This window comes from Sebastes umbrosus, chromosome 4 (genome assembly GCF_015220745.1).
Source record: "Sebastes umbrosus isolate fSebUmb1 chromosome 4, fSebUmb1.pri, whole genome shotgun sequence".
NCBI lineage: Eukaryota > Metazoa > Chordata > Actinopteri > Perciformes > Sebastidae > Sebastes > Sebastes umbrosus.
The window spans coordinates 17,864,364-17,888,500 of record NC_051272.1 but is presented as its reverse complement, the minus strand read 5'-3'; the positions used below and the strand labels follow the sequence as shown (position 1 = coordinate 17,888,500).

Genomic DNA, 24,137 nt, shown 5'->3' with positions numbered 1-24,137 from the left:
AGGCAGGCCTCAATGTAGCTCAAAGACTTGTTCAATACATAGTTAATTTCACTTGGCATGTTGGTTTGTACATTAAATATACAACTATTGATTGCACAACTTTGAAACCATTTAGTACTCTGTATAAACACATTTTACCCATAACACACCTGGTCATCAGAGGACCTTGGGATATGGGGTCCTTGCATTGCTGCACTGTGGGTGGGTGTCACAGGCTGATTAAGTCCAATGGTGCTGCACAACCAGCCAGCAAAGTTGACCTGCTCTGCCTCAGACTGTTTGATAAAGGGATGCATTTGAAGAAAAGAAAAGGTGTGTTTGATGGAAAAATTGCGTATGTGTGCTGGTAAGGGTAAAATGAGGAATCACAGAAGGATCCAACGCAGAGGACCATCATCTACAACTAAGGTATACCCAAATTCTTCAGAAATATTCCAGGTGTCATTTGTTCAAATGGAGAATTCATTACTGTAATGTAAATGGATATCAGAACATTATCTTAATATTTATATTTAATACCTATGAATGTATTGCTCATATGCAGTGTATTACTACATATAGAAATGACTTTTAAATAAGAAGATAATTCAACCTGTGAGTGTTAAATGATTTTGCTGTCACTGCAGAACGTGAACAAAGGCCAAGGTGCTTTTGGAAATGTATCCTTGTGACCAAAATTGAAGCGTTCCCTTTTTTTCCTCTTTTAATAATTCTGTGAAAACTCAATCTGAAACAAAACGCTTGCAATGATGGTGTAATTTGCGACTTACTCTGTGATCAGTGACAGATGCCTACTGTCATATGCTGGCACAGATGGCTGACGAACATTGAGTCTGAGCAGGTTTTTAACTACTTCAGTACTTATGCTACTTCAGTTGTTGTCAACCCTCCTTAACTTTAGTCTAGATGTGTCGTGGAGGTCGCATGTTTGCCCCCACCAAAACCTGGCGTCGCTGGCACCGCAGAATCAACACGACCCAGAAGCGCTATGCCATCTGCTCTGCCGTGGCTGCATCTGCCATTCCTGCACTGGTGATGTCCAAAGGTAAGCTCCAAAAACAATACTTGTTGTTGAACTTTTTTAAAGTACAGTTTAACATTTGTCTTGCCATGATGGTGTAATTTGCGTCTGAGCCTGTGAACAGTGACGGTAGCCTGCCGTCTCTAAGCTGTCACAAGGTATTGATGTGTTTTGAGTTCTGAGCAAGCTCTGGCAACACTGTAGTGTGTGACAGTCTCAAGAAGATTGTGTGTGTGTGTGGATATCTTTGGTTGACATAATGATCTTGTCTAGTAGGTGTGGTGTAGTGTTAAATGATTTTGCTGTCACTGCAGAACGTGAACAAAGGGAACCTCCTGAGGCTCGCCCCAGGTGGCCACGTTAAAGGCTTCTGCATCTGGAAGAGCTGTACAGCACCTGACGTAAACCTGCTTCCCTGAAGGTTGGCTACAAGTGAGTATTTAAGGAGCAATCACACTTTAGCACGAGTAAATCTTGTCGATCACATCAGTGATGAGCTTCCACTTCATGGTCCGTGTTTTTGAAACTGTGATATTTAAAGAAGTTCTGAGTTCGAGCATCACTTGTCGGTTTACTGTTTTAATAATTTACAACTTGAGGAATTAAATTGGTAATGCCTTATTTATTGCAGCCTGCCCATGCACAATATCAGAAGACCTGAGCAGGATCCTGAAGAGTGAGGAGATCCAGAAAGCACTTCATACACCTAGGTAAGCACCGCTCACTTTTAAATGTGTTTTAGCTCGTCAACTATGATGATGTTCCCACTTCAGGTCCGTGTTTCTGAACCCTGATTATATGGAAGTCCTGAGCGACACAAAGTTTATTATGAACTTGTAGTTTAGCAGGAGTTCACATTATTAAGACTTTATATTGTCATTACAGCAAGAAGATCAACCACAGTGCTGAAGAAGAATCTTCAGAACTTGAGGATAATGCTCAAACTGAACCCTACACCTAAGTAAGTGGCGCTCACTTTTAAATGTGTTTTAGCTCGTCAACTATGATGATGTTCCCACTTCAGGTCCGTGTTTCTGAACTCTGATTATATGGAAGTCCCGAGCGACACAAAGTTTATTATGAACTTGTAGTTTAGCAGAAGTTCACTTTATTAAGACTTCGTTATGTTGTCGTTACAGCAAGAAGATCAACTGCAGAGTGCTGAAGAAGAATCCTCTGAAGAACTTGAGAATAATGCTCAACTGAACCCTACACCTAAGTAAGTGGCGCTCACTTTTAAATGTGTTTTAGCTCGTCAACTATGATGATGTTCCCACTTCAGGTCCGTGTTTCTGAACCCTGATTATATGGAAGTCCTGAGCGACAAAAAGTTTATGAACTTGTAGTTTAGCAGAAGTTCACTTTATTAAGACTTTGTTATGTTGTCGTTACAGCAAGAAGATCAACTGCAGAGTGCTGAAGAACTTGAGAATAATGCTCAACTGAACCCTACACCTAAGTAAGTGGCGCTCACTTTCAAATGTGTTTTTGCTCGTCAACTATGATGATGTTCCCACTTCAGGTCCGTGTTTCTGAACCCTGATTATATGGAAGTCCTGAGCGACATAAAGTTTATTACAAACTTGTAGTTTAGCAGAAGTTCACATTATTAAGACTTTATATTGTCATTACAGCAAGAAGATCAACCGCAGAGTGCTGAAGAAGAATCTTCTGAAGAACTTGAGGATGATACTCAAAGTGAACCCTTAGGCCAATACAGCAAGAGGTCATGCCGTCCTCAAGCTTGACCATGCGGTAAGAACCTAAACAGTTGGCGCTGGAAGCAAAACTTGTAGGCTTACAAAGGAGCTATAATGCTTTTGGGCTTTTTCCCTTTCCTTAGTGTGTTATATAGTTTTTGTGCAAGGTCTGCAAATTTATAATTCCCAAAGTCCAGGCCAAAGGGAGTTACTCTCCCCCATAGAAACACTGCTCCTGATTGGCCTGAAACACCTTGCCTGAAGTCCTGCCTTTTCTACTGTAATGTGGTGACATCACCAAGTAACACATTTGCATAAATACCTGCCTAGTGGCTAGTTTGGCATGCCCTCAAAGAAAGCTAGTTAGAGGGGGCAGGAGCTCAAATGGAGTGTTTCAGACAAGGTGAAAAGAGGTGCTGCAGCACAGCTGGCATGAGTAAAATAAACCATGTAAACATGTTCTAGTAGACACCCACAATACAAGTATTTACATGAAAATAAGCATATGTCCTCTTTAAATAGTTGATTGTGACTGTGAAATCTTGTGTGTTCTCTGTGTAGATCATGGCCAAGAAGAAGCCTGGAAAGAAAGGAGCACCTGCCAAACCCAAGGCATACATCTCTATACAAGCAGACAAGATTTCAGTGATTAATAAATCATTTGTTTCAAATGCACGAGTCAGACCTGTCATTCAACATTTTGATTCACAAGACTATTTATTTCACATAAGCTAACAAAGACTGTTGGCGCTTTTAAAGACACAAGGCAGAGAGGAGTATCAAGCACACAGGTTGAGCAGCATTGGTCATGATTAAATCATTTGATCATTAGAAAAAGATGGCTTTTCAGGCAGGCCTCAATGTAGCCCAAAGACTTGTTCAATACATCGTTAATTTCACTTGGCATGTAGGTTTGTACACTAAATATACAACTATTGATTGCAACAACTTTTAAACCCATTTAGTATAAACCGATACATTTTACCCATAACACACCCGGTCATCAGAGGATCTTGGCATATGGGGGCATCACATTGCTGTACCGTGGGTGGGTGTCACAGGCTGATTGAGTCCAATGGTGCTGCACAACCAGCCAGCAAAGTCCACCTGCTCTGCCTCGGACTGTTTGATAAAAGAATGCACCTGAAGAAACAGAAAGTGTGGGTAAGATAGCTAAAGAGGTGAAGAAACATTTGGGGAATAAATATGAACACTTACCATCAACTGTTTCAGGTCTGCTCTTTCTGATGGATTCTTAGCCAAACTGCAACAGAGACACAAACGATCGTAACGCAGTTTGACACCACTAGATGGCATATAGTCTGATGAGCACATTCAATTGGTGTTTGATGTCACTAAACATTACATACCATTTGTTCACAAAGTCTTGAAATTCCGGGCTGAATATCCCAGGCAGCTTTGGTGGAGGCTGAAAATGTAAAGGTCCAGTCAGCACTGAATGGATCAAATTTAATGCTCAAATTGCTGGCAAAGGCATCACAACATCACCATGTATACTGGTATGTTCATGTTAGGATCATGTCATATAATGGGCACACTCACCTCATTGACTATGTAGTCAAGCAGCTCAAATATAGCCATCGGTGGTCTGTCAGGTCCGTATGCTGGGGAAGGAAAACATCAGGGCCTCATAATTCAAGGTCACTAATAGTTGTCACTTCACTTCATTCTTGTGGTAAACTATTACAAAAGACCTTTTGAAATATTTTCAGTCAAAGCTTCTGTAATAAAAAAAAAACTGCAGAATCACAGGATGAACCAGCGTCATGTTGTCAGACTTACAGCTGCCTGGTCGCCCAGGGGGCTGTGGCTTTGGGGAGGACTCGCTGCAAGCTGCTTCCCCTTCCAGCGGGAAGCCAAAAATCTGTTCCAGCTCCCTCGCATCAGGCGGTGGGATGGGGAAGCGTCCAATTGCCATTTCAACCAGGGACAGACCCATACTCCAGATGTCCGACTGAACGGAGTAATGGGTTCCCTGTAGGCGCTCCGGCTGTACAACATGCATGCAATTATATCACTAGTGGATTGTGAAATATTAGAAAGTTACACACAAAACACAGCATAGCAAACTTTATTATATTCTTTTATTATATTATTAAACACCTATTGTATTTATTGTATTTGTATAGTTTTATTCTATTTTATTAATCTAGGTTTTACTTCACACTTCACATTATTACTGTTATTATAGCTTTTAATCCTATTTTATTACATTATCATTTTATTGCCGCGTGCATTGGTTTCAAATGATCAAATTGTTGATTTTTTTTTGTTGTCTTTTCTGTTGTTTTCACGGTCCACACTTGTCCTGTCTTATTTCCGGCTTGTCAGTCATCTGTGAAGTATTTTGAACTGCACGAACTCTTATTAAGATGCTATACTAATAAAGTTTGATTGATAGCAAAAGACAACTGTCTAAAGCAGAACTAAAATTCATTACATACAGATGACATACACATGAAAAAATCTAAATGTTCTGGGTTTTTTATTGTCACATGTTTCCGTGTGCATGGCCCACTTTTAACATAGCTGATGCTGAAAAGATATTTGGCCCACTTGACTTGAAACCTATTTATAAAGCCAGTCCCAGTTGATTTTCGAGTCATCAAAATTGGCAATTGAGTCTGAACTGGGGACTCCAGTTGCCATACACATATAAATATCTGAGACGTATTGTAATTGTAACAGGCATCCTAAAGGGTATAATGTGTGAATGACAGCAGCAGTAGTGAAGGAGGAGTGTGTCCGTTTGAACTCACCGACATGTAGGAGCGCGTGCCCACAAAGGAGTTGGCCATGGAGTCGATGAGCTGTCCGCTCACTCCAAAGTCACACAGTTTAATCTCACCGCGGGAATTCACCAGGATGTTAGAGGGCTTGACATCTGAAAGAGGGACATGCAGTATATTTAGGAGAACATGGTGACTAACTGTTCAACAGAGAACACAGAGCAAACTGCTGCAAAGCCTCAGTGAATGCTGTGTGCTTGTCTGTTACCACTTCCTCTCATCATATGTACAACACTGAGTGCAGCAAGTATCTAGTCTATGCATCTGGGTAGGGAATAACTGTAAGGTGAAGATCAATACTCTGACTCAAGCTATTTAAAGCACACAGTCATTCATAAATGTAAAGGTCTTGTATCATATTGATAACTTCTTTTAGTAAATTAAATAGTAACTGACCTCTGTGCATGATCTTGTGTTTCTCCCTCAGGTAGGAGAGCCCTTTAATGACCTGGAAAGACAAATATTGCATGTCAGCGTAGTAAGATTTTAGATTAAATCATCAGCTGATGATGGGATATTTGTGTTATTATGTATTATTCCGATAATTACATTACAGCCGATAAATTCTCAGCTGATAATACAAAGCAAAATTGTTTAACAAGTGCAGCATCTACACACACCAATACAGTAAGTGCACCTTTACAGATGGTTTGCGATCTGCCAATAAACACAGAAAAGAAGAAGAAGAAGAACAAGAGCAGCATGCTGAGTAGAGAGCCAAACATGACGTCGCTGGTGTGGATGTTTTTCACAGTTCCAGAGGAAGACAACATGATGGCAATTGCAGTACAAGTTTTTTGATGTACTTTACTAGAAAACAATAAATGAACATTTGAACTCAGGAGTCAGAACTATTAATAATATATTATATGCATATATTGGAATATTAAACCATCCACCTCAGGTGTGCATAATAAACTTCAGGTTATGAACTTCTTTTTAAAATACAAAAATGTTAAAATTATTGGTTATCTTATCGGTATCGGAAATGAGAAGCAGGTAATTATTGGTTATCCTATCGGTTATGAGAAGCAGGTAATTATCGATTATTGATATCGGCTGAAAAAACATGCATATGGTGCATCCCTATTATTTAGTAGTGCAAAAGACATAATACCAGCACATATACATCAGTGATGAACCCAGTTTTATATCCAAAAACAAAACAAATATAGCTGTAGTGTGAGGACCAGAGCGTGAAACTGGTTGGCGAGGTGTTGGAGCTACCCACAGCGATGCTGACTTTGCCAAGGATCTGCTCTGGGATCTTGCCTGCCTTCTTCAGCGACTGGTCCAGGGAGCCACCGTCCTAACAGTCAGCAGAGAGAAGAAAAATGGAGAGCATCTACTCAAAGGACTCTTTGAAATTCAAAACAACATTTTTGAAAAGCAACACAATTAAACAAAATTTCTTTCAATACTAATGAGGTTGTGCATGGAAGAAAAAAGCATGCCAGACACTTTCAGCACAGCCTGTAAAGCAGCACTCAAAGTGAACGCTGTATAAACACACTGGCAGCCTGAACTTATTAAAGATAAGTACCATATGCTCCATGCAGATGCTGATTTCTCCATCGCTGTAGAAAGCTCCGTAGAAGCCAACGATGTAGGGGGAGTTGCACTCGTGTAGCACCTGCAGCTCCCTAATGATCTGGTTCCTGATGGCTGGTTTAATCTCCAGGTGGATCAGCTGGAATACAGCAGACTTCAGGTTTTATTTATGTTCTCATTATACCACATAGAACATGAATACAAGAGATTCAGTCTTCCTTTGGGACTTCTGCGCACCTTACATACTACACGTTATTATCAAAAAATTATCATAACGAAAAATGTTTTAATATGGACGCATGTTTCGGTTGGTATTTCAACCTTGTATGATATCATACAGTGTGGATATCATAGACGCTGTGACAGACTGCTGTCCCACTGACCAACATTTCATGTTGTTCATGGAAAATGCAGCCCATTAGACTGTTGTCAGGCTATCAAATAGGCGTTATCAGTCACTATAAGCCCCATAGATGTGGGTCAATAGGGGCCTACTACACCCACTAGTAGGTGGTATCATCTATTCACATGGTAGATCACCTAAAGAAAGTATAAAAGAACACGACAGTGACCTCTAGCGACCGTAGTAATTATGACTGGAGCAGAAGCGGAAGTGAGGCGCTGTAGTATAGACAGTGTGGGGATGGAGGTCGGGGATGATGGATTGGACACAAAACACATGGTTTTCATCCAGGAGACTGGAGTTTGCATCCTGTGTGAAACCAAAAACATGTAGTTGTCTCTGTGTTTGTAGTTACTTTAACCCAAAACACAATGTTTTTCCCTAAACGTAACTGTTTCTTTTCCTAAAATAAACCTAAAGAAGTTGTAGTTTTGTTGCCTAAACCTAAAGAAGCCTTTTTGTTTGTGTTCAAAAAGTGACGAGTTGCTTTTAAGTTTCACTTTCACTTTTACAACGTAGTAGGCCCCTACTGACCCACATCTATGATGCTTATAGCGACCGATAACGCCTATTTAATGGCCTGATAAAAGACGATGAGAGACAAATTTGACTTCACACTTTCTGAAAACAGTGATGATGCTTGTAAAATGCCTGTCTGACATACTGAAGAAGAACATTTTGTTTATTATATATTGTGTATGTAACTCCAATGTACACATCACAGTTTAGGCTTCCTGAAAGCTCTTAAGCCCTACCTCCAACCGGCCATCACGGCCACAGCTCACCTTCCTCGCCATAATCAGCCCAGAGGGTCGGTGGGAGACCTTGAAGACAACTCCCCCGTTGCCGGCCCCCAGCTCACAGATCTTCTCAAAGTCATCGTCCTTCAGCTCTCCCACCTTCTGCTTCTGTGTCAGGAAGGCCTCCAGGCGTTTCCGCTGCTGCTCGTCCAACTCAAGCTCCTCTAGTTTCTTCTGCAGCGCCTCCAAATTAGTCCTTAGCAAGAGGATAAAGAAAGACAGAGAGAAAGATGAGTAATTCATATATTATGAATGTATTCTTCCCTAAATAAAAAGGGCCTTGAGTTAATAATGCGTCCAGATCTACTGCATCTATTGAAACCTATTAAGACAGAGCTTTGTGTGTGACATCTACTGCTGCGTGTGCATCTGGGAACAATGGCGACCAACCGAAGAGCCAGCAGGAAGACAGAAATGGTGGCAGGGTGTGTTTCAGTGTTCCTTCCCAGATCCCAGTGTGAGGAAGCTCGGAGTTCCTCTGAGCGCTGACGCCACTCTCCTGGTGCTGTTGTCATGGCGATGCATTTCCTTGAGAAATCAATTGAGGAACGAACACTTCTGACAAGCTGCTCTTTGACCTCTCCTTCCCCTCCCACTCCACTGTCTCAAAACACTGTAACACAAGGCCAGCCTAAGCTTTTATCAGTAACTTTATAAGAAGGTAATGTAAGGACCAATAAGTCGAGTGTAGATGTTCATATAGATTAATGGAAACAAGGCACAAATGAGCATTTTTGAGTAAATGTTCTTAATGCAAAGCTAAAGAATAAAACAAAAGCATGCAAGACTTGATGATAAGGACATTTCATATGCCTGCAGGTGTACAAGCTACTGTAAGGTGTTTCATCTTTAAGTGCTAGTCTGTCATATTTGCATGCTTATGTGACGATAACATGATGGTTTTCTTTAAGCTCAGTGGTAATTATGCTTTTATAAAAATCTTTGTACTTAATCACGACTCAGTGGAGAGCAACAGGGCAGTGTGCTCTCCTCTCCGCTGCTCCAGCACACAGCAAAGAGAGGGTTTAAGTGCTTTTATTTTTGACAGTAGGCCTGCATATCCATGGAGACGAGGTGCTGAGTTTGAGCTGGTTGTGGGCAGCGTGGGCGTTTTGTCGACAAGAGCTGGAGGTGGAGGAGGCTGGAGATACTGAGGACAAGCTCTTCACACAATATGTATGTGGGAGGGACTACAGTAGCTACACACTGCAGCCCCCCCCCCTACCCCTGCAGGAGGAAGTGAGCACGAAGCTTGTCTTTTGTGCTCCATCCACACAATGTCCAAGGACACTTCGTAGAAGCTGAATGCGAAAGACAAAATATTTCTTCAGCTTGCCACAAAGCGCTGAAAAGAAGATGGCATCGCTGTTTTGCCTTGTGATTTGGGGTGCAACAGCATTCACCTTCTTTACAGTACTATGAAACAGAAGTTATTTGACATTAAATTGAAATAAATGAAACCAGATCAGCTGCAGGTGTGAGGCCTAAATCTGCTGTTTTCCACCAAATATATAACATAGATCACAGTGGACTGTAAGGGGTCCAGGGGAAATAGATCATCATAACATTCATGCTTTTTTAATACAGAGGATTGAGCCCTTTGATTGAAGTTTTCACAACACTAATTTCCATTATAAAACCTGGGTTAAGCTCAGGCAAAATGCACATAAATAGTATAGTTTGATGTGTCACAAGGAAGGCATCATTGTATTTTCAATAAATTTTATTCTGCAAGAAAACAAAACAGTGTTTAATGTGAAGGCAAATTAATGCTTTTGCAATCAAGCGTGCATATCTCTGAGTTTATCAACTCCTTTCTGGTAAAACAGGATATAGTAAGTGGTATCTATCTAACCAATGAAGTATCAGCACCACAATCTATGGTCAGCTATGCTGTATGTGTTAATCATTCATTTTCTTTCACAACAAGCATATGCAAAAGAATGAACAGCAACACGTTTCTGAATAAAACAGCTATAAAGATTCCCTAAACAATACAGGCTGTACGTTTGGATGCATTTGTTAATAGGATTGTATCCAGGATGTTAGCAAACAGCAAATAGCCTGAACAGGTCTATCCAGAACAAAGTTGTTTTTATTTGTTCTCAGATCTCCTCTGATAATATTACATGCTTGGCTGGCATTATGTGGGCCACTCAGTACATTTCTCCCATGGCTGCCAGCCATTTCACGCTGAGAAAGCATTTTGCGGGCTGTAATGGCAACTCCTTTTCACCAGAGTGGAATTTTCTGGTTTCAATAAGAGGCTCATTGATCGCATTAAGATCATCTGCAGCCAATATGCAACACCTGTGCTGCTAGTATGAGCATCACATCCTCCTGTGTTGCTGGTCCAAATGCATGATCTGCAAAACATGATCATTTTCTCCCCTCTCTATTCAAAACAACTGGCAGGTTTTCTTTAGTTTCAGTTTATATTGAGAGACTAGATGTCATTTGTGATTATCTAACATATTTATACAGTACAGGCTTTTTTTTTCTTTTTTCACAAAACACATTTTGACATGTCACAGTAGAAAAAAATTAAATGTAAATGTAAAATTAATGATGGTTGAATACCATGTAGCTGCTTCAGTTTCAGGGTCCTGGTATTGTGCATGCTGGCTGTCACACCATACAATTTAATATTCCAGAAAAATATTTAGTATGTCCCAATACATAGTATATCAAATGCAGAATGCCAAACATACCAGGACGTCCTACTACAGCCAATCCCATTCTGCAATATGCAAGCCAGCATGCTTTAGCTATTCTGATGGTGCCTTCTAATGAAACTCGGGAGCTTGTATTTATGACATGCAAAGTTGTGTGCACAATATGCGTGGCGTTCAAGTGGTTAAGTCGTGAGAACACCGCTGCTAAGCAACAGCAATATTAACGTTACTGTCGGCAACTAGAAACCACAGAGGCTAACAATTTAGCAAGCTAGCAAGTGGGAAACATAATGCAGTAAATGCAAAGGCATAATGACAGAGGAAAAAGATGAGGCTGTTGGGAATATCAACATTTTCTTCAGACGTAAAATTACGAAGAAAAACAATATACGACTAAAATTACAATATGTTAACTTATTATGTACCTAAAAATGAACTTCCAAGGCCTCCGCCATTTCTGACAACGTCAACAAACACGTCACAACTCGTGGACTCGGAGCTTTCAGAAGCTTTCCCACTTACGAGGTCGTGAATACCACAAGAGGGGGGCGTTCATATGGACTCTTCTCGTGAACACGGTAAACACGACCCCGTTCGAAGGCACCATATGAGCAAGAGGGTCAAAGTTCAAGGAGCAATGTTATGATGAAGTAGTATGTCCCAATTGAGTGCATACTGCATGCAACAGTACGTACTTTGTAAGGGCAGCTGCAGTATGCACTAAAAGTAAAAAGAAAAAGTATGTGATTTGGAACATAGCCAATGTCATGACTTGCACTTAACAGAGCATCATTAATGTTATTAGTAACACCTGTGCTTTTTCTACTGTGAACAATCAAAATGTGTGCTGGGGAAAAGGCCTATTGGATGGAGCTATGCTGAGAATTACATGAGGTCATTAAACACAGCGTACCAATAAGACTGACAGAAGCAATCAGCCAAAAATACAAAACACCTGTGAGGATGAGCCATGGCTGTGTAATTGTTAGTGTTACATGGACACCTAGCAAAAAGTCTGACACTATTTAATGCATTTTGGCCTTGAAGCGAATACGTACAGAATAACATGTTCTTCCAAACAAACACCTTTGGACAGCTGCATCCTAAGGAATTTGTTGATTTTGTTACCAATAAAACCTCTTCCTCCAATGTTTAACATCACAACTAGCCCCAAACATACACCCCCATCCCATTATACCACATGTGGAGCAAAATAAGCCTGGTTCTTTAAATCCAGTCCTCCCTTCACTGATCTGCATATGTTTGGCAAAGCTCCAGCGCTCTGCAAATAAATCACCCTTACACCTTTTGGTTCCTTGAGGCCCCTGCAGAGCTAAAATTAAGAAATCAGGTAGAGATATTTGCCCTGTTTGACAATAATTTTTGGAAGATGCATCGGCCTACTTCTCCATAATATCTGCAAGTTCAGATGCCAATTGGTTGGAAAATGTATTTGGTTCCTTTGGCATCTGACAGATAAAATGTATTGTAACTGTGTGACTATGACGAATCAAATTCCTTTTTCATGTGGGTGTGCAAGAGTTTGGTTTTATGCAGTGTTAAGGAACAAAATGTGTGCATATTGTGTGTGCCTGCAGACATCTACCATCCCTGGCCTGAAATGGGTTTTCCATTCCTCAGAGCCTCAGACGGCTGAACGTGTGCACTCAGATAAAACTGTCTTTCTATGGAAAAGAGGTGCTGCATGGCTTTCTGTCAGCAGCGTGTCAGTCTGAGTGTCACAGTGCACAATACAGCAGTATTACTGGACACACACACAGACGCCGTGAGTTCCCTCAACAGCAGAGACATCCAAACATTCAGAGTTCCTGATTGTTGCTGCTCCTCGGCCCGTTACAGCTCGGCTCCAGCCAAACATTATGTCATCATCAACAAACAAAGCCAAGGGGAGGCACATAGTATGACATGGTTGGAACCGATGGATTCCTTAGGTTTTCTGGTTTCATGTGATACTTACTATTTACTCTAGCTTCAAAGCTGGGACTGGTACAACCTCCGGAATATCGATTGCATTAATGCGTTAAAGAAATTAGTGGCGCGTTATTGCATTAACTTTGACAAACCTAATTGAGATTTAATGCCGGTTTGGATTTAATCCATTAGTATTTAATACACAACTGGCCTTCAGATGTATGATGTAATGATGAAACAATGAAATATTCCACATCTAAAACACAGTAGAAAACCAGCCATCACATGTTATGTAATTCTCAACTGATGCAGCTTGTTGCTGGACTGACTGGCTGTGAACTGAGAACTAGAGCACGGTGTCACAACTATTTAATATCTCCATTACTGTGTTTTGTTGAACGAACGGTGGTGGGAACAAGTCTACACGGAACTTCTTCAACGCACAGGAACATTATTCTACAGGCTGCCTCCCAGCAAAGGTCAATCTCTGACTAATCACTATCCACACAAAGGGGGTTGTTAGAGTGATGGAGCGACCTGCGCATCCATGACACCATGAAGAGACGACCTGAGGCCCTGAGAGCTGCACATTATATTATAGAGCTTTTTCATGGCAGATACGCAGGTGATGCACATTTCGTTAATGATGGATCAGTTCCATCCAGTGTCCCTTTAGGCAAAGAGCCAGCATGCACACTATCAGGATCTAGCTCACCTACATGGAATTCAGTCAGTGTTATTATTTACAGCTGTGCTTTTCCTGCTGCGATGTACCAAAATGTCTTCTGTAAAAAAGGGCTATTGACTGTAATGTGATTAATTCATGAAAACAGTCATTTTTTGGAAAGTTTTAGCAGTTGCAATATTAAGTGTAAACTAGTGCACGAAACTATTACTTGATCAACGAAAAAATTTATCAACCACTAATTTGATAATCGATTAACTTTTTCCAAGACTGCGGTAACATGAGCCGCCGAGTGCAAAACCGTGGTAACGCTGTTCTCCTCGCTCAGAGGCCATCCTTACCATAATAACACTACTTTAGAAGCACCGGAAGTCAGACAACGGCTGGGGGTACCACAGCAAAACGCACTCTGTGGCTCACGTTACCACAGTTTCACAAGCGTGTCGGAGAACTACGGTGGCCTTCAGGTAACGTAAAAACGCATAAAGCTCTCTCTAGAGCCAGTGTTTGGTTTGTCTGTTCTGGGTTACTGTAGAAACATGGCGGAGCAACATGGCGGACTCCCTGAAGATATTACATTTCTACTAATAGATCCACCGAAATGTTACACACTGTTCCTTTAAGTCATTTATCAGCATAAACGCTTTGTGTTTAGGACAATTAGTCTGACTGAAACTGCTGTTTGAAGTGGCCAACTTGAGCTATAGGGGGTGATTTTTAAATATCTTACATTCTAAATGATTAATTGCATCTCCACTACTAGTCAGACATAAGATATATTTGAAGATTATATACTGTATATTTGGTAACCTAGATAGTCAATTATTCAATTTATTAAATACTAGGGCTTCAACTAACAATTATTTTAATTGTCAATTAATATTTCGATTATTTTCTTAATTAATCAATTAGTTGTTTGGTCTATAAAATGTCCGAAAATGGTGAAAAATGTCGATCAGTTTTTCCCAAAGCCCAAGATGACGTCCTCAAATGGCTTGTTTTGTCCACAACTCAAAGATATTCAGTTTATTGTTTACTAAGCTGGAATCAGAGAATTTAGAATTTCTTTCTTAATAAAAAAATACTCAAACCGATTAATCGATTATCAAAGTAGTTGCAGATTAATTTAATAGTTGACAACTAATCGATTGATCAATTTAGTGTTGCAGCTCTATTGAAAACATCTCAATAGCTAAATCCATAATAATGATAATGATCATTGGTTGCACACACACACACACACACACACACACGCACACGCACACACACACACACACACACACACACACACACACATATTGTAAGTACATACTTTCTTTAAGGGCTCATGTGTGAACATAAATACTTATAAATGATTTCAAGAGAATTAGTGACTTCATTAATTTGATGTGCATAAATTGTTTGCTTTAAAAATATTGGTTTAGCCTTTTATGTGAGAATTTGCAGCTTTTCTTATAATAAAGTAATATCTCTGTTTCAGACTGTTGGTCAGACAAAAAAAAGCTATTTGAAGACCTTCCTTTACGGATGGACAGTTTTCTGACATTTCATAGGCCAAACGATTAACTGATCAATATAGAAAATACTTAGGAGATGAATTGAAAACAATAGTTGGTTGCACCTTTATGAATTTTAACTAAAATGCTGAGCTGGTGAAAATGCAAAAGTTGAATGCAGAATTATATTGAGATTAGGGCTGTCAATCGATTAATCGCATGATTGGAGTGGGCAAATATGCTGCTTTATACAAATGTATGTATATATTTGTTATTGGAAATCAATTAACAACACAAGACAATGACAAATATTGTCCAGAAACCCTCACAGGTACTGCAGTTAGTGTAGGAAGAAGAAGTTTACACACACTGTAAAGGGGTTATTCATTTATCTATATGTTACTGCAGTTGTCACGAGCCTTTATAGCATATTGAACATGAATCTGCCATAATCAATAAATCAATCAATCAATCAATCAGAGATCCCTTATCAATACTCTCCCTCATTGATCTGTGTCTGAGTCTGAGCATCATCATTAGTAGATGAATAATGCAGACACTCACTCTGTGGCTCCAGTGCCGTTGATAGTGTTTCCATCTGGGATCGGGTTGAGTTGGATCGGCTCTGGCTTCCTTCTCTTCTGCATGTTATACACAACCAACCAGCTGGTGCACAAACACTCAGCAGCTACAGCAGAAAGAAGAGAAACACCGAGGAGGAGGAAGAGACAGAGCTGTGGTATCAAAGAGGAGCAGTCAGGTTAGTCGACAGAGATTGACAGAATAACACACAGCTGTGCTTGCAGTCATGAGCTGGAGATGTTCTTCTTAATGGGTGGATGTGAATGATCCGGGAGATGAAACGTCACGAAAATATTTACATTGGTCTTCCGGACAGCATGGCTGAGGTTGGTGGCAGCGCGCCCTCTGCTGGGGATGGATGGTACTACCACCAGCACTCACAGCTTTTAGTGAATGGGCTGAAATGTAGTAATAATACCACAGTGTTGAAATACTCTGTTACAAGTGTGAACAAAATATTTATATAAAAGTACAAAAGTATTATCATCAAAATATATTTAAAATACAAAAAGCAAAAGTACTCACTATGCAGAATGTGCCATTACAGAATAATGCACCTTATATGATGCATTAATATGAAAATGACTTTAATGTTTAATTATGTTTTTACTATATATATACTGCCAGGTAGCTTGTGGATTTCACCAAAGGATCAATAAAATCTTACATTTATCCATAATAATGATACTACTAATAATGGTAACGATAACAATAACAATAACAATACTACTACTACTACTACTACTACCACTACTACTACTAATACTAATAATAATAATAATAATAATAGTAACGATAAAAATAACAATACTACTACTACTACTACTTCAACTACTACTACTACTACTAATAATAAAAGTAAAGATAACAATACCAATACTACTACTACTACTAATAATAATAATAATAATAATAATAATAATAATAATAATGATAATAATAATAGTAAAGATAACAATACCAATACTACTACTACTACTACTACTAATAATAATAATAATAATAATAATGATAATAATAATAGTAAAGATAACAATACCAATACTACTACTACTACTACTAATAATAATAATAATAATAATAATAATGATAATAATAATAGTAAAGATAACAATACCAATACTACTACTACTACTACTACTTCTACTACTAATAATAATAATAATAATAATAATAAAAACTTTATTTCTGTGGTGCCTTTCAAAACCAGAGTTGCTTTCAGTCCAAAATGGCGGAAGCGTAGCTCTGCTGCTGTGCGCTGATGTTGCAATGGAACGAACAATTGACTTACACTTCTTGGCAATATACGTTCTTTAACACGGTTTTGCATTCTGCGGCTCGTGTTACCGCAGTTTCACAAGCACGCCAGAGAACTACGGTGGCCTTCATGTAACGTAAAAACACAGAAGTCTCTCTCTAGAGCCAGTGTTTGGTTTGTCCGTTCTGGGTAACTGTAGAAACATGGCAGAGCAACATGGCGGACTCCATGAAGAGGACCCGCTCCCTATGTAGATATGAAGGGCTCATTCTAAACTAATGGAAACACAACGATTCTTAGTTTCAGGTGATTAAACACTGATGAAAACATAATTATGAAAATTAAATTTCTACTAATAGATCCCCCAAAATGCTACACACTGTTCCTTTAAGTCATTTATCAAGCATAAATGCTTTGTATTTTGGACACTTAGTCTGACTGAAAATGCTGTCTGAAGATGCTGACAAACTTTTAAAAACAATTTTCTTATATTCTGAATGATTAATTGAAAAATTATCGACTAATTGTTGCAAACATATTAGCATTAAAATATACTTAAAGTACAAAAAGGAAAAGTACTGACAGGTAGCTTGCAAACTTGACCAAAGAATCAATAAAATCTTACATTTATCCATAATAATAATAATAATAATAATAATAATAATAATAGTAAAGATAACAATACCAATACTACTACTACTGCTATTAATAATAATAATAATAATAATAATAATAACAAAAAACGTTATTCCTGTGGTGCCTTTCAAAACCAGAGTTACAAGGTGCTTCACATTTTTTTTTAAAAGAACATCATACACAGAAAATGCGATAAAAACAGAGATTTTAAGAGGGGGTCAAACAAGATTAAAAACAACATGTAGGCTTATAACAGCCTACATCATAATGTATTTGTTGATTATATTGTGTATTATCAATCTGCATCCAATAAATGTAGTGGAGTAAAGAATCCAATATTTCCCTCTAGTGGAGTATAATAAATGTTCTATAAAAGTTGTATTATGTTTTCCTCATTCTATTAACAGCTACTAAATTGTCTTGACAGAGTCAATTACTGCAAAAACCCCAAACTGTTATTCTAGTGCAGTTACACAAGAAATGAGATGCAAGTTTAGCTCATAAGATAAAACATTTTTATTCAGGATCTCTCATCCCACCATTATATTCCCTTAAATGTTTAATTATCCAAAATCCAGAATAACAATGATGTCCTTGGACCTTCCAATAATCTTAATGCTAAAATGTATTTTTATTTCAACGATCATGTTTCAGGTAATTCACCATTTTACCAGATGTGAGCACAAAATATATTCACACCAAGAGCCAAAAAGAATCTACTAGAGAAATGAAAAGTGAAGGTCATACAGATGTGAGTTTACTTCCATGCAAGTTGTGTGTAATTATTATGCAAAGAGTGTAAATGCTTTTAATGAATGAAACTCATGGGAACACATTCGAAAGCCACTTCATGTGATTGATTTAATGTAATTTATTTCTAATTAGGATGGGATACATTTATGATCAGTGAACAAGACCAAGTCACCATTTTCAATTAAACAAATGAAAAAATGTGAAAGCTGCCAAATGTAAGAACTGTATTGGAAAAAAAACAACTTAATCTTGTCCCACATTTTCCTCTCTAACTGACTAGTATTTCCATTTCAAGACAGCCCTTTAAAAATCATCTTCCAGGTTATCACCAGCCTCACACAAATCAAGTGACATTTTCTACATGCTCTGCTTCTGTTTTCTTTATTTCTGTCCAATATCACAGAGGATTCAGTGTCTGATTTAACACCCTCCCTTCTTTAATACTTCCCTTTACACATTTGGTGTCTTTTATTATTGTTGATGTTCCTTGCGGCGGCTGAGAGGATTAAAAGAAGCTGTTGATGATTCTTTTCATATTGTACACAAGGTTTGACTTTTACAGGAACTCAGACTTATGCTCAATAATCCAGAGCTTTCTTCCCCTTTTTTTTTTTCCCCATCAAGGCCCTGTTACAAAAATATCAAATCTCCAATGGGTTTTGCATAAAACAAAATCGTTCTTTCAAGATTAATCTCTGAACATTAAAAAGATTTGAACAGTACTTATTAATTTATTCAACTTTCTGATTCTCTCTTTAATTTAGGGGACATATTGTATCAGTCAGACGGTTTGACCTCTGTGGAAAGAATTAATCAGAAGCACCAATGACTGTTTTCTCCTGTCAGACAGGAGCCCATCACCTTCACCAGTGACTGATGTGTCAGCTGTCAGACCAACCGCACCATGTAGATTAGACATCAAGCACAGCTGGAAACTGGCTGCCATTTTTACAATCTGCTCTGAAGTCTCTACACATTGTCCTGACAGACACAAGGCCACTGAGCCGTGCTTGGTTTACCAAAAGCATCTGACTGCCCAAATCATCTTTTTCTCCATAAACCAGGACTGACAGAGAGGAGAGATTGGTCGTGTCCTGTCTCGAGCCCATGGACAGGAACCGTGTGAATCCTAAGTTGCTTTTGACAAATTGGGTTGTGGGCACTCGAGCATATCAGACCTGACTACAATCCCGGCCCCCCACATGGACCATAAAACATCTACACCAGTGGGTTTCCTTCCTGGGGGTCGAGAAGCTGCGAGTACTACAGTTGGATGCTGCTTTGTATTAAGGGTTCAAAAGCTGACATGATGGGGAACCACTGTTCTCTACTCTCAAAAAGAATATTGTTTTTCACCGCATTTGATCTGTAAGCAAGGGCTCCTCCAGACTCGGCGGGAGGTGTTGCAGTAACGCAACAGAAATTATTTACTTTTTGGGCTGTTCGATACTTTATTTCTAACACATTGTTAGAAATACATCATATTTGGGTTTCTTAAAAAAGAAAACAAAATCATAATATCATCAAAAATGACAGAGATGACCACATAAAAACTAAAAAGAGTGAATCAACATCAAAGTTCAACTGGGAGTCTGTATTACATCTTCCTCCCTCCTTGACTCCCTGCACTTCCTGTTTGAGCTCATTGATCCTTGCCACAGATAACTCCATTATCAATACATCTATTATGCACCACACCATTAATAAAGAAAAAGCCAATGTGGAGGTTTCCATTTGGCTGCTAGCATTCTTTTTGCTGCAGCGGATCCAGCCAGCCATACTGTTCACTGAGACATGTTTAAAGGAACAGTGTGCAACATTTAGAGGGATCTATTGGCAGAAATGGAATATAATATTAAGAAGTATCTTTCCTTTTATGTATAATCACCTGAAAATAAGAATCGTTGTGTTTTGGTTACCTTAGAATGAGCCATTTATATCTACATATGGAGCGGGTCCATCTTCACCAACCAAACACCGACTCAAGATATGGCACCTCACCGCTAGATGCCGCCAGATCCTACACACTGCACCTTTAAGTTCAAGTTCATCATTTAATAACATTACTTGTGGGCAGCAGGGTAAAAGCGATCTAATCAAGAAATTATGGTAACATTTCATTTTACAGGTCTACAAATTTCATGGTAATTAGGTGATAATTAGCAAGTAACCTATTTGAAATTTCTTTGGAATTACTGTCAAATTACCCAAATATTTACCTCAAAATGTATTGAAAATTACTTTGTTTGGCTGTCTTGACTTGGGACCTGACTGGACTTTTATTAGTATTATTTTATATCTATTATAAATATTATTTGATAATTATATTCCGCTATTTTCCAATAAGCAGTAATAAATAGCTGGTAATTTATTTAATACATTTCCAGGAAAAGAATACAAAGTTAATTGATCTGCTTTATTTCCATGTCTGCTGATAAATAGATAATAATGAGCAAATAAATTCTTTGAAATTTCTTTAAAAAACTCCCTGAATCATGACATTAACTACCAGGTAACATTTGTGTAGACAATAAGTCACATAATGGTGAGATCTGTGCCTGATCAGAAGTGTCTTCTTTTAGTTTTGCAGTGCACAGCCACTTCTCAAGCCTAAGGGCCCTATTTTAACGATTATATTATTATTTTAGCATATAATTATTAAATCATGTTTATAATAAAGTCATTTTTGATAATTTTTAGGGGTAAATATTGGGGTAGTTTGGCAGTAATTCCAAATAAATTTCAAATAAGTTACTTGTTACCTAATTACCATGAAATTTGTGGACCTGTAAAATGAAGTGTTACCAGAATTAGCATATTTGATAATATTTGTTTGCTTCTACTGATAATCGTGCAGATTGGTTGCAAGTTTTCAGATACATCTGTCTCTGAGATTTCCTCTCCACCCCACAACACAGAAAGTTAATGTAATTTCATTTGTAGTGATCTGAACATTGTAAATTTGAATTGCAATTGGTGTTTTGGGCTAACTATTCTTTTTGATTTTGTTAAAGCTCCCCTCCACAAAAAAAAAGTGCTTTGCCTATTGTTACTTCACTTGTTTGGCCTTCACTGTGCAGAATGATGAACAGAGTTTGTTTCCATATTCATCTGCTGAAGGAGGAATGTTTTTCACCTTTAATCTGAGTTTAGGACGCACATATGAGCATGACTTTGTGACATCATTGTTTGGAAGCAAATCAAAGTCCAGTTTACAATTGTGTGATGTGGATGAAACCTCCAGGACACTGAAAAGTCTCCCCGTTGTGTCCAGTAGTTAAACCTTTGATATGAAAAATAGAGATTCTGGATTTTTCAACGAGGGAGAATGAGCAGATGTATTTTAAAGATATTTTTAATAAAGTAATTGAATCTTTTTTTTGTGGAAAACCCCATCAGACTCAAATTATTATTCAAAGCAGAGTATGTTTTTTTCTTTATATCTTAACATGTCTGGAGGGGATCTTTAAAAAATTCAGCAGCAACATTTCTTTCCAGAGCCAGCGTCCCTGTGGATAATCCACAGACCTCGCTGTCAACACATTTTATGAGGGATACTTCTTTGTTAGAAAGTATAGTTAAAATGAAAACTGTTGACTATGAAGTCTATGGATTATATATCGCTCCAGAATGTCACTTTTCAAAGCTGTGAACACCACAAATGAAATTAGATTTACCTCCATTTTAATGTATTTTTTGGCAGCAGAAATCACATATCAAATATCTATAAACCTAGGCAAATAAAACTAGTTATTCTACTCTATTCATTTTTGCTTCAATCTCCGTGTTTGGAATAAACAAATGCAACACAGCCTTGCACTCTGCTGTTTTTGGTCTCCTGCTTAATATATATTTAATATTTTTTTTTTTTTAGTATAGTTTCTATTTTGCAGCATCTGGTTGTTGTATTACAGTGTTGTGATGCTTATGCTACACACTTGTAACTCTCAAATGGTATCCATATCCAAGGCTGTTTATGTAAGTTCATCAAAAATGTAATGCTTGTGAATGCCAAGTCTTCAACATTTCCTATTGTGCACGTGATATCAAATACATTAATTTCTTAATACTTCTTTAATCTTTTGTTTCAATTAGTGTTTCCTGTCTGAAATAATGTGTCTTATTTGGATGGACTGGTCCTTTAACTGTCAGAAGAGGAAAGTCATAAGGCAGAAATCACTGCAGAGCAAACACACATTAAAGATTGTAACTGAGAACAGACGTCTATAGGCCTCCAATTTACAGCTCCAGAGCTTCAATCCAACACTATTTACTCAGCAGACATTGCTGCGTCATGAGGAGACAGCAGATGCAATATAAAAAGGAACAAACTCACTGAATCTGATGGAGGACAAGCAGCAGCAGTGCTGGAAAACCAGAATACGCTATGTCTTGTTTGATGCTGTGGATCTGTTGCCTCATCCACCACTACTTTGTTTGGGGAGTCAGGGATTTGTGGCCAGGGATTACAGCCGGCCACAAAGGCAGCTTCTGAGGCAGCCGATAACAGCAGCCAGCTGAGGAGAGAGGCCAACAGTTGGGCTCCAAAACATGCAAATCTGTGCAAGATTGGATGGGACAGCTACTGTAGACAAGTGGGTACTCTGTTGCACTGTTTTCAGTTCTTTTACATTATTAAGCTGCTATTTCCTTTGTATTCAGTGGCTGAATCTCATTTGTGTTTGAGATTCCCTCCTCAATCCACAAGGTTATCACGTGGACTTTATTTTCAAGTGTTGGTCTTTTTTCTTCTTCTTCTTTCGGCTGCTCCCGGTAAGGGTCGCCACAGCAGATCATCTGCTTCCATCTACTTGGTAACCTGGGCCTTGACCAATCCGGTATGGAAATCTGATTTTATGATATATGTGATTTGGCATATAGGTTTTACGCCGGATAGGTTTTACGTCGGATGCCCTTCCTGACAAACCCCCCCTTCACAGCACCCAGGCGGGGATGTTTTGGTGGGAGGAAACTGGAGAACCTGGAGTAAACCCACACGAACACGGGGAGAACATGCAATCTCCACACAGAAAGGCCCTGCTCAGAGATCGAACCTGGGACCTTCTTGCTATGAAGCGACAGTACTAACCACTGCATCACCATCACTTCATTAAATCCTTTTTACAGAATTAAATTCACATCATTGTTTCCTTCACCTTGAGTGTCCTCCCCCTGCAGCAGGGAGTCTACTCAGGTGCAGACTAAATCAGACTTTCCCCCCAAATTCTGTGCTATTTAAATGTTTAAAATGTGCTTTATGTAATATGTGTTTTCTTGACTAATAGCTTGCATAGATGGAGGCAAATCTTTAAAAAGATTTCAGTATAAACCATGCATAAAAAGGGATCAAAAGAAAACAAAGGAGGAAAAAAACAAATATCTTCAGGAGAGGATTTTTCTAAGAAAACGAATTTGTGTGCAGATCCTTGAGTGGTGTAATGGATTTTCATGTTTCATACAGAGCATAATGTCCCTTAGCCAGTGGCAATGGGAAGGTGGAGCCGTGCCCTTCTGTTTGGGTGAGATAACTCAGCGAGCTAATACAGAAGCAAAGGCAACTGTGTCTTCTTTTACTTTTGGGCAGATGTAGTTCATCTGGAGCCGCGCCAGAGACAGTACACAGAGGACGGCATGCTCCGAATGTGGCTGCAAACACATTTCTGATAAAGTATGAAAAAACAAAAGTCCAACACTCAGCTGTACTGAGGCAGAACATGTAGGCCACTTGTAAATGATTGAGGCATGAACACACACACACATACACACACACACACACACACACGCACACACACAAACACACAAGTGGGGTACACCACCGGGAATAGAGCCGGTTTG

At 38.8% G+C, this 24,137-nt stretch overlaps 2 protein-coding genes and 6 non-coding genes across 8 annotated transcripts; 7 read left to right on the top strand and 1 right to left on the bottom strand.

Moving 5' to 3' along the window:
- The first annotated feature begins 2 nt into the window (after positions 1-2).
- LOC119486870 (60S ribosomal protein L4-like) lies at positions 3-3,393 on the top strand. The gene is made up of 7 exons (XM_037767350.1): positions 3-408; positions 627-659; positions 907-1,045; positions 1,653-1,731; positions 2,416-2,440; positions 2,657-2,776; positions 3,283-3,393. Exons 1-6 carry the CDS (start codon positions 322-324, stop codon positions 2,729-2,731), a joined length of 438 nt encoding a protein of 145 aa, XP_037623278.1. The 5' UTR covers positions 3-321; the 3' UTR covers positions 2,732-2,776; positions 3,283-3,393.
- LOC119487732 lies at positions 743-840 on the top strand. The gene has a single exon (XR_005206784.1). It is a non-coding gene; the product is annotated as a small nucleolar RNA SNORD16 (small nucleolar RNA).
- LOC119487734 lies at positions 1,107-1,206 on the top strand. Its single transcript, XR_005206786.1, has one exon. It is a non-coding gene; the product is annotated as a small nucleolar RNA SNORD16 (small nucleolar RNA).
- Positions 1,506-1,575, top strand: LOC119487726. The gene has a single exon (XR_005206778.1). It is a non-coding gene; the product is annotated as a small nucleolar RNA SNORD18 (small nucleolar RNA).
- Positions 1,769-1,836, top strand: LOC119487730. Its single transcript, XR_005206782.1, has one exon. It is a non-coding gene; the product is annotated as a small nucleolar RNA SNORD18 (small nucleolar RNA).
- On the top strand, positions 2,278-2,345 carry LOC119487729. Its single transcript, XR_005206781.1, has one exon. It is a non-coding gene; the product is annotated as a small nucleolar RNA SNORD18 (small nucleolar RNA).
- Positions 2,518-2,585, top strand: LOC119487728. Its single transcript, XR_005206780.1, has one exon. It is a non-coding gene; the product is annotated as a small nucleolar RNA SNORD18 (small nucleolar RNA).
- Positions 3,394-3,419: 26 nt separating the features above from the next.
- Positions 3,420-15,935, bottom strand: map2k1 (mitogen-activated protein kinase kinase 1). Its single transcript, XM_037767348.1, has 11 exons — positions 15,638-15,935; positions 8,271-8,481; positions 7,075-7,221; positions 6,763-6,840; positions 5,928-5,979; positions 5,502-5,626; positions 4,525-4,732; positions 4,285-4,346; positions 4,092-4,150; positions 3,940-3,985; positions 3,420-3,864 (listed from the first exon to the last, which is right to left on the bottom strand). Exons 1-11 carry the CDS (start codon positions 15,718-15,720, stop codon positions 3,751-3,753), a joined length of 1,185 nt encoding a protein of 394 aa, XP_037623276.1. The 5' UTR covers positions 15,721-15,935; the 3' UTR covers positions 3,420-3,750.
- Between the last annotated feature and the right edge of the window lie 8,202 nt (positions 15,936-24,137).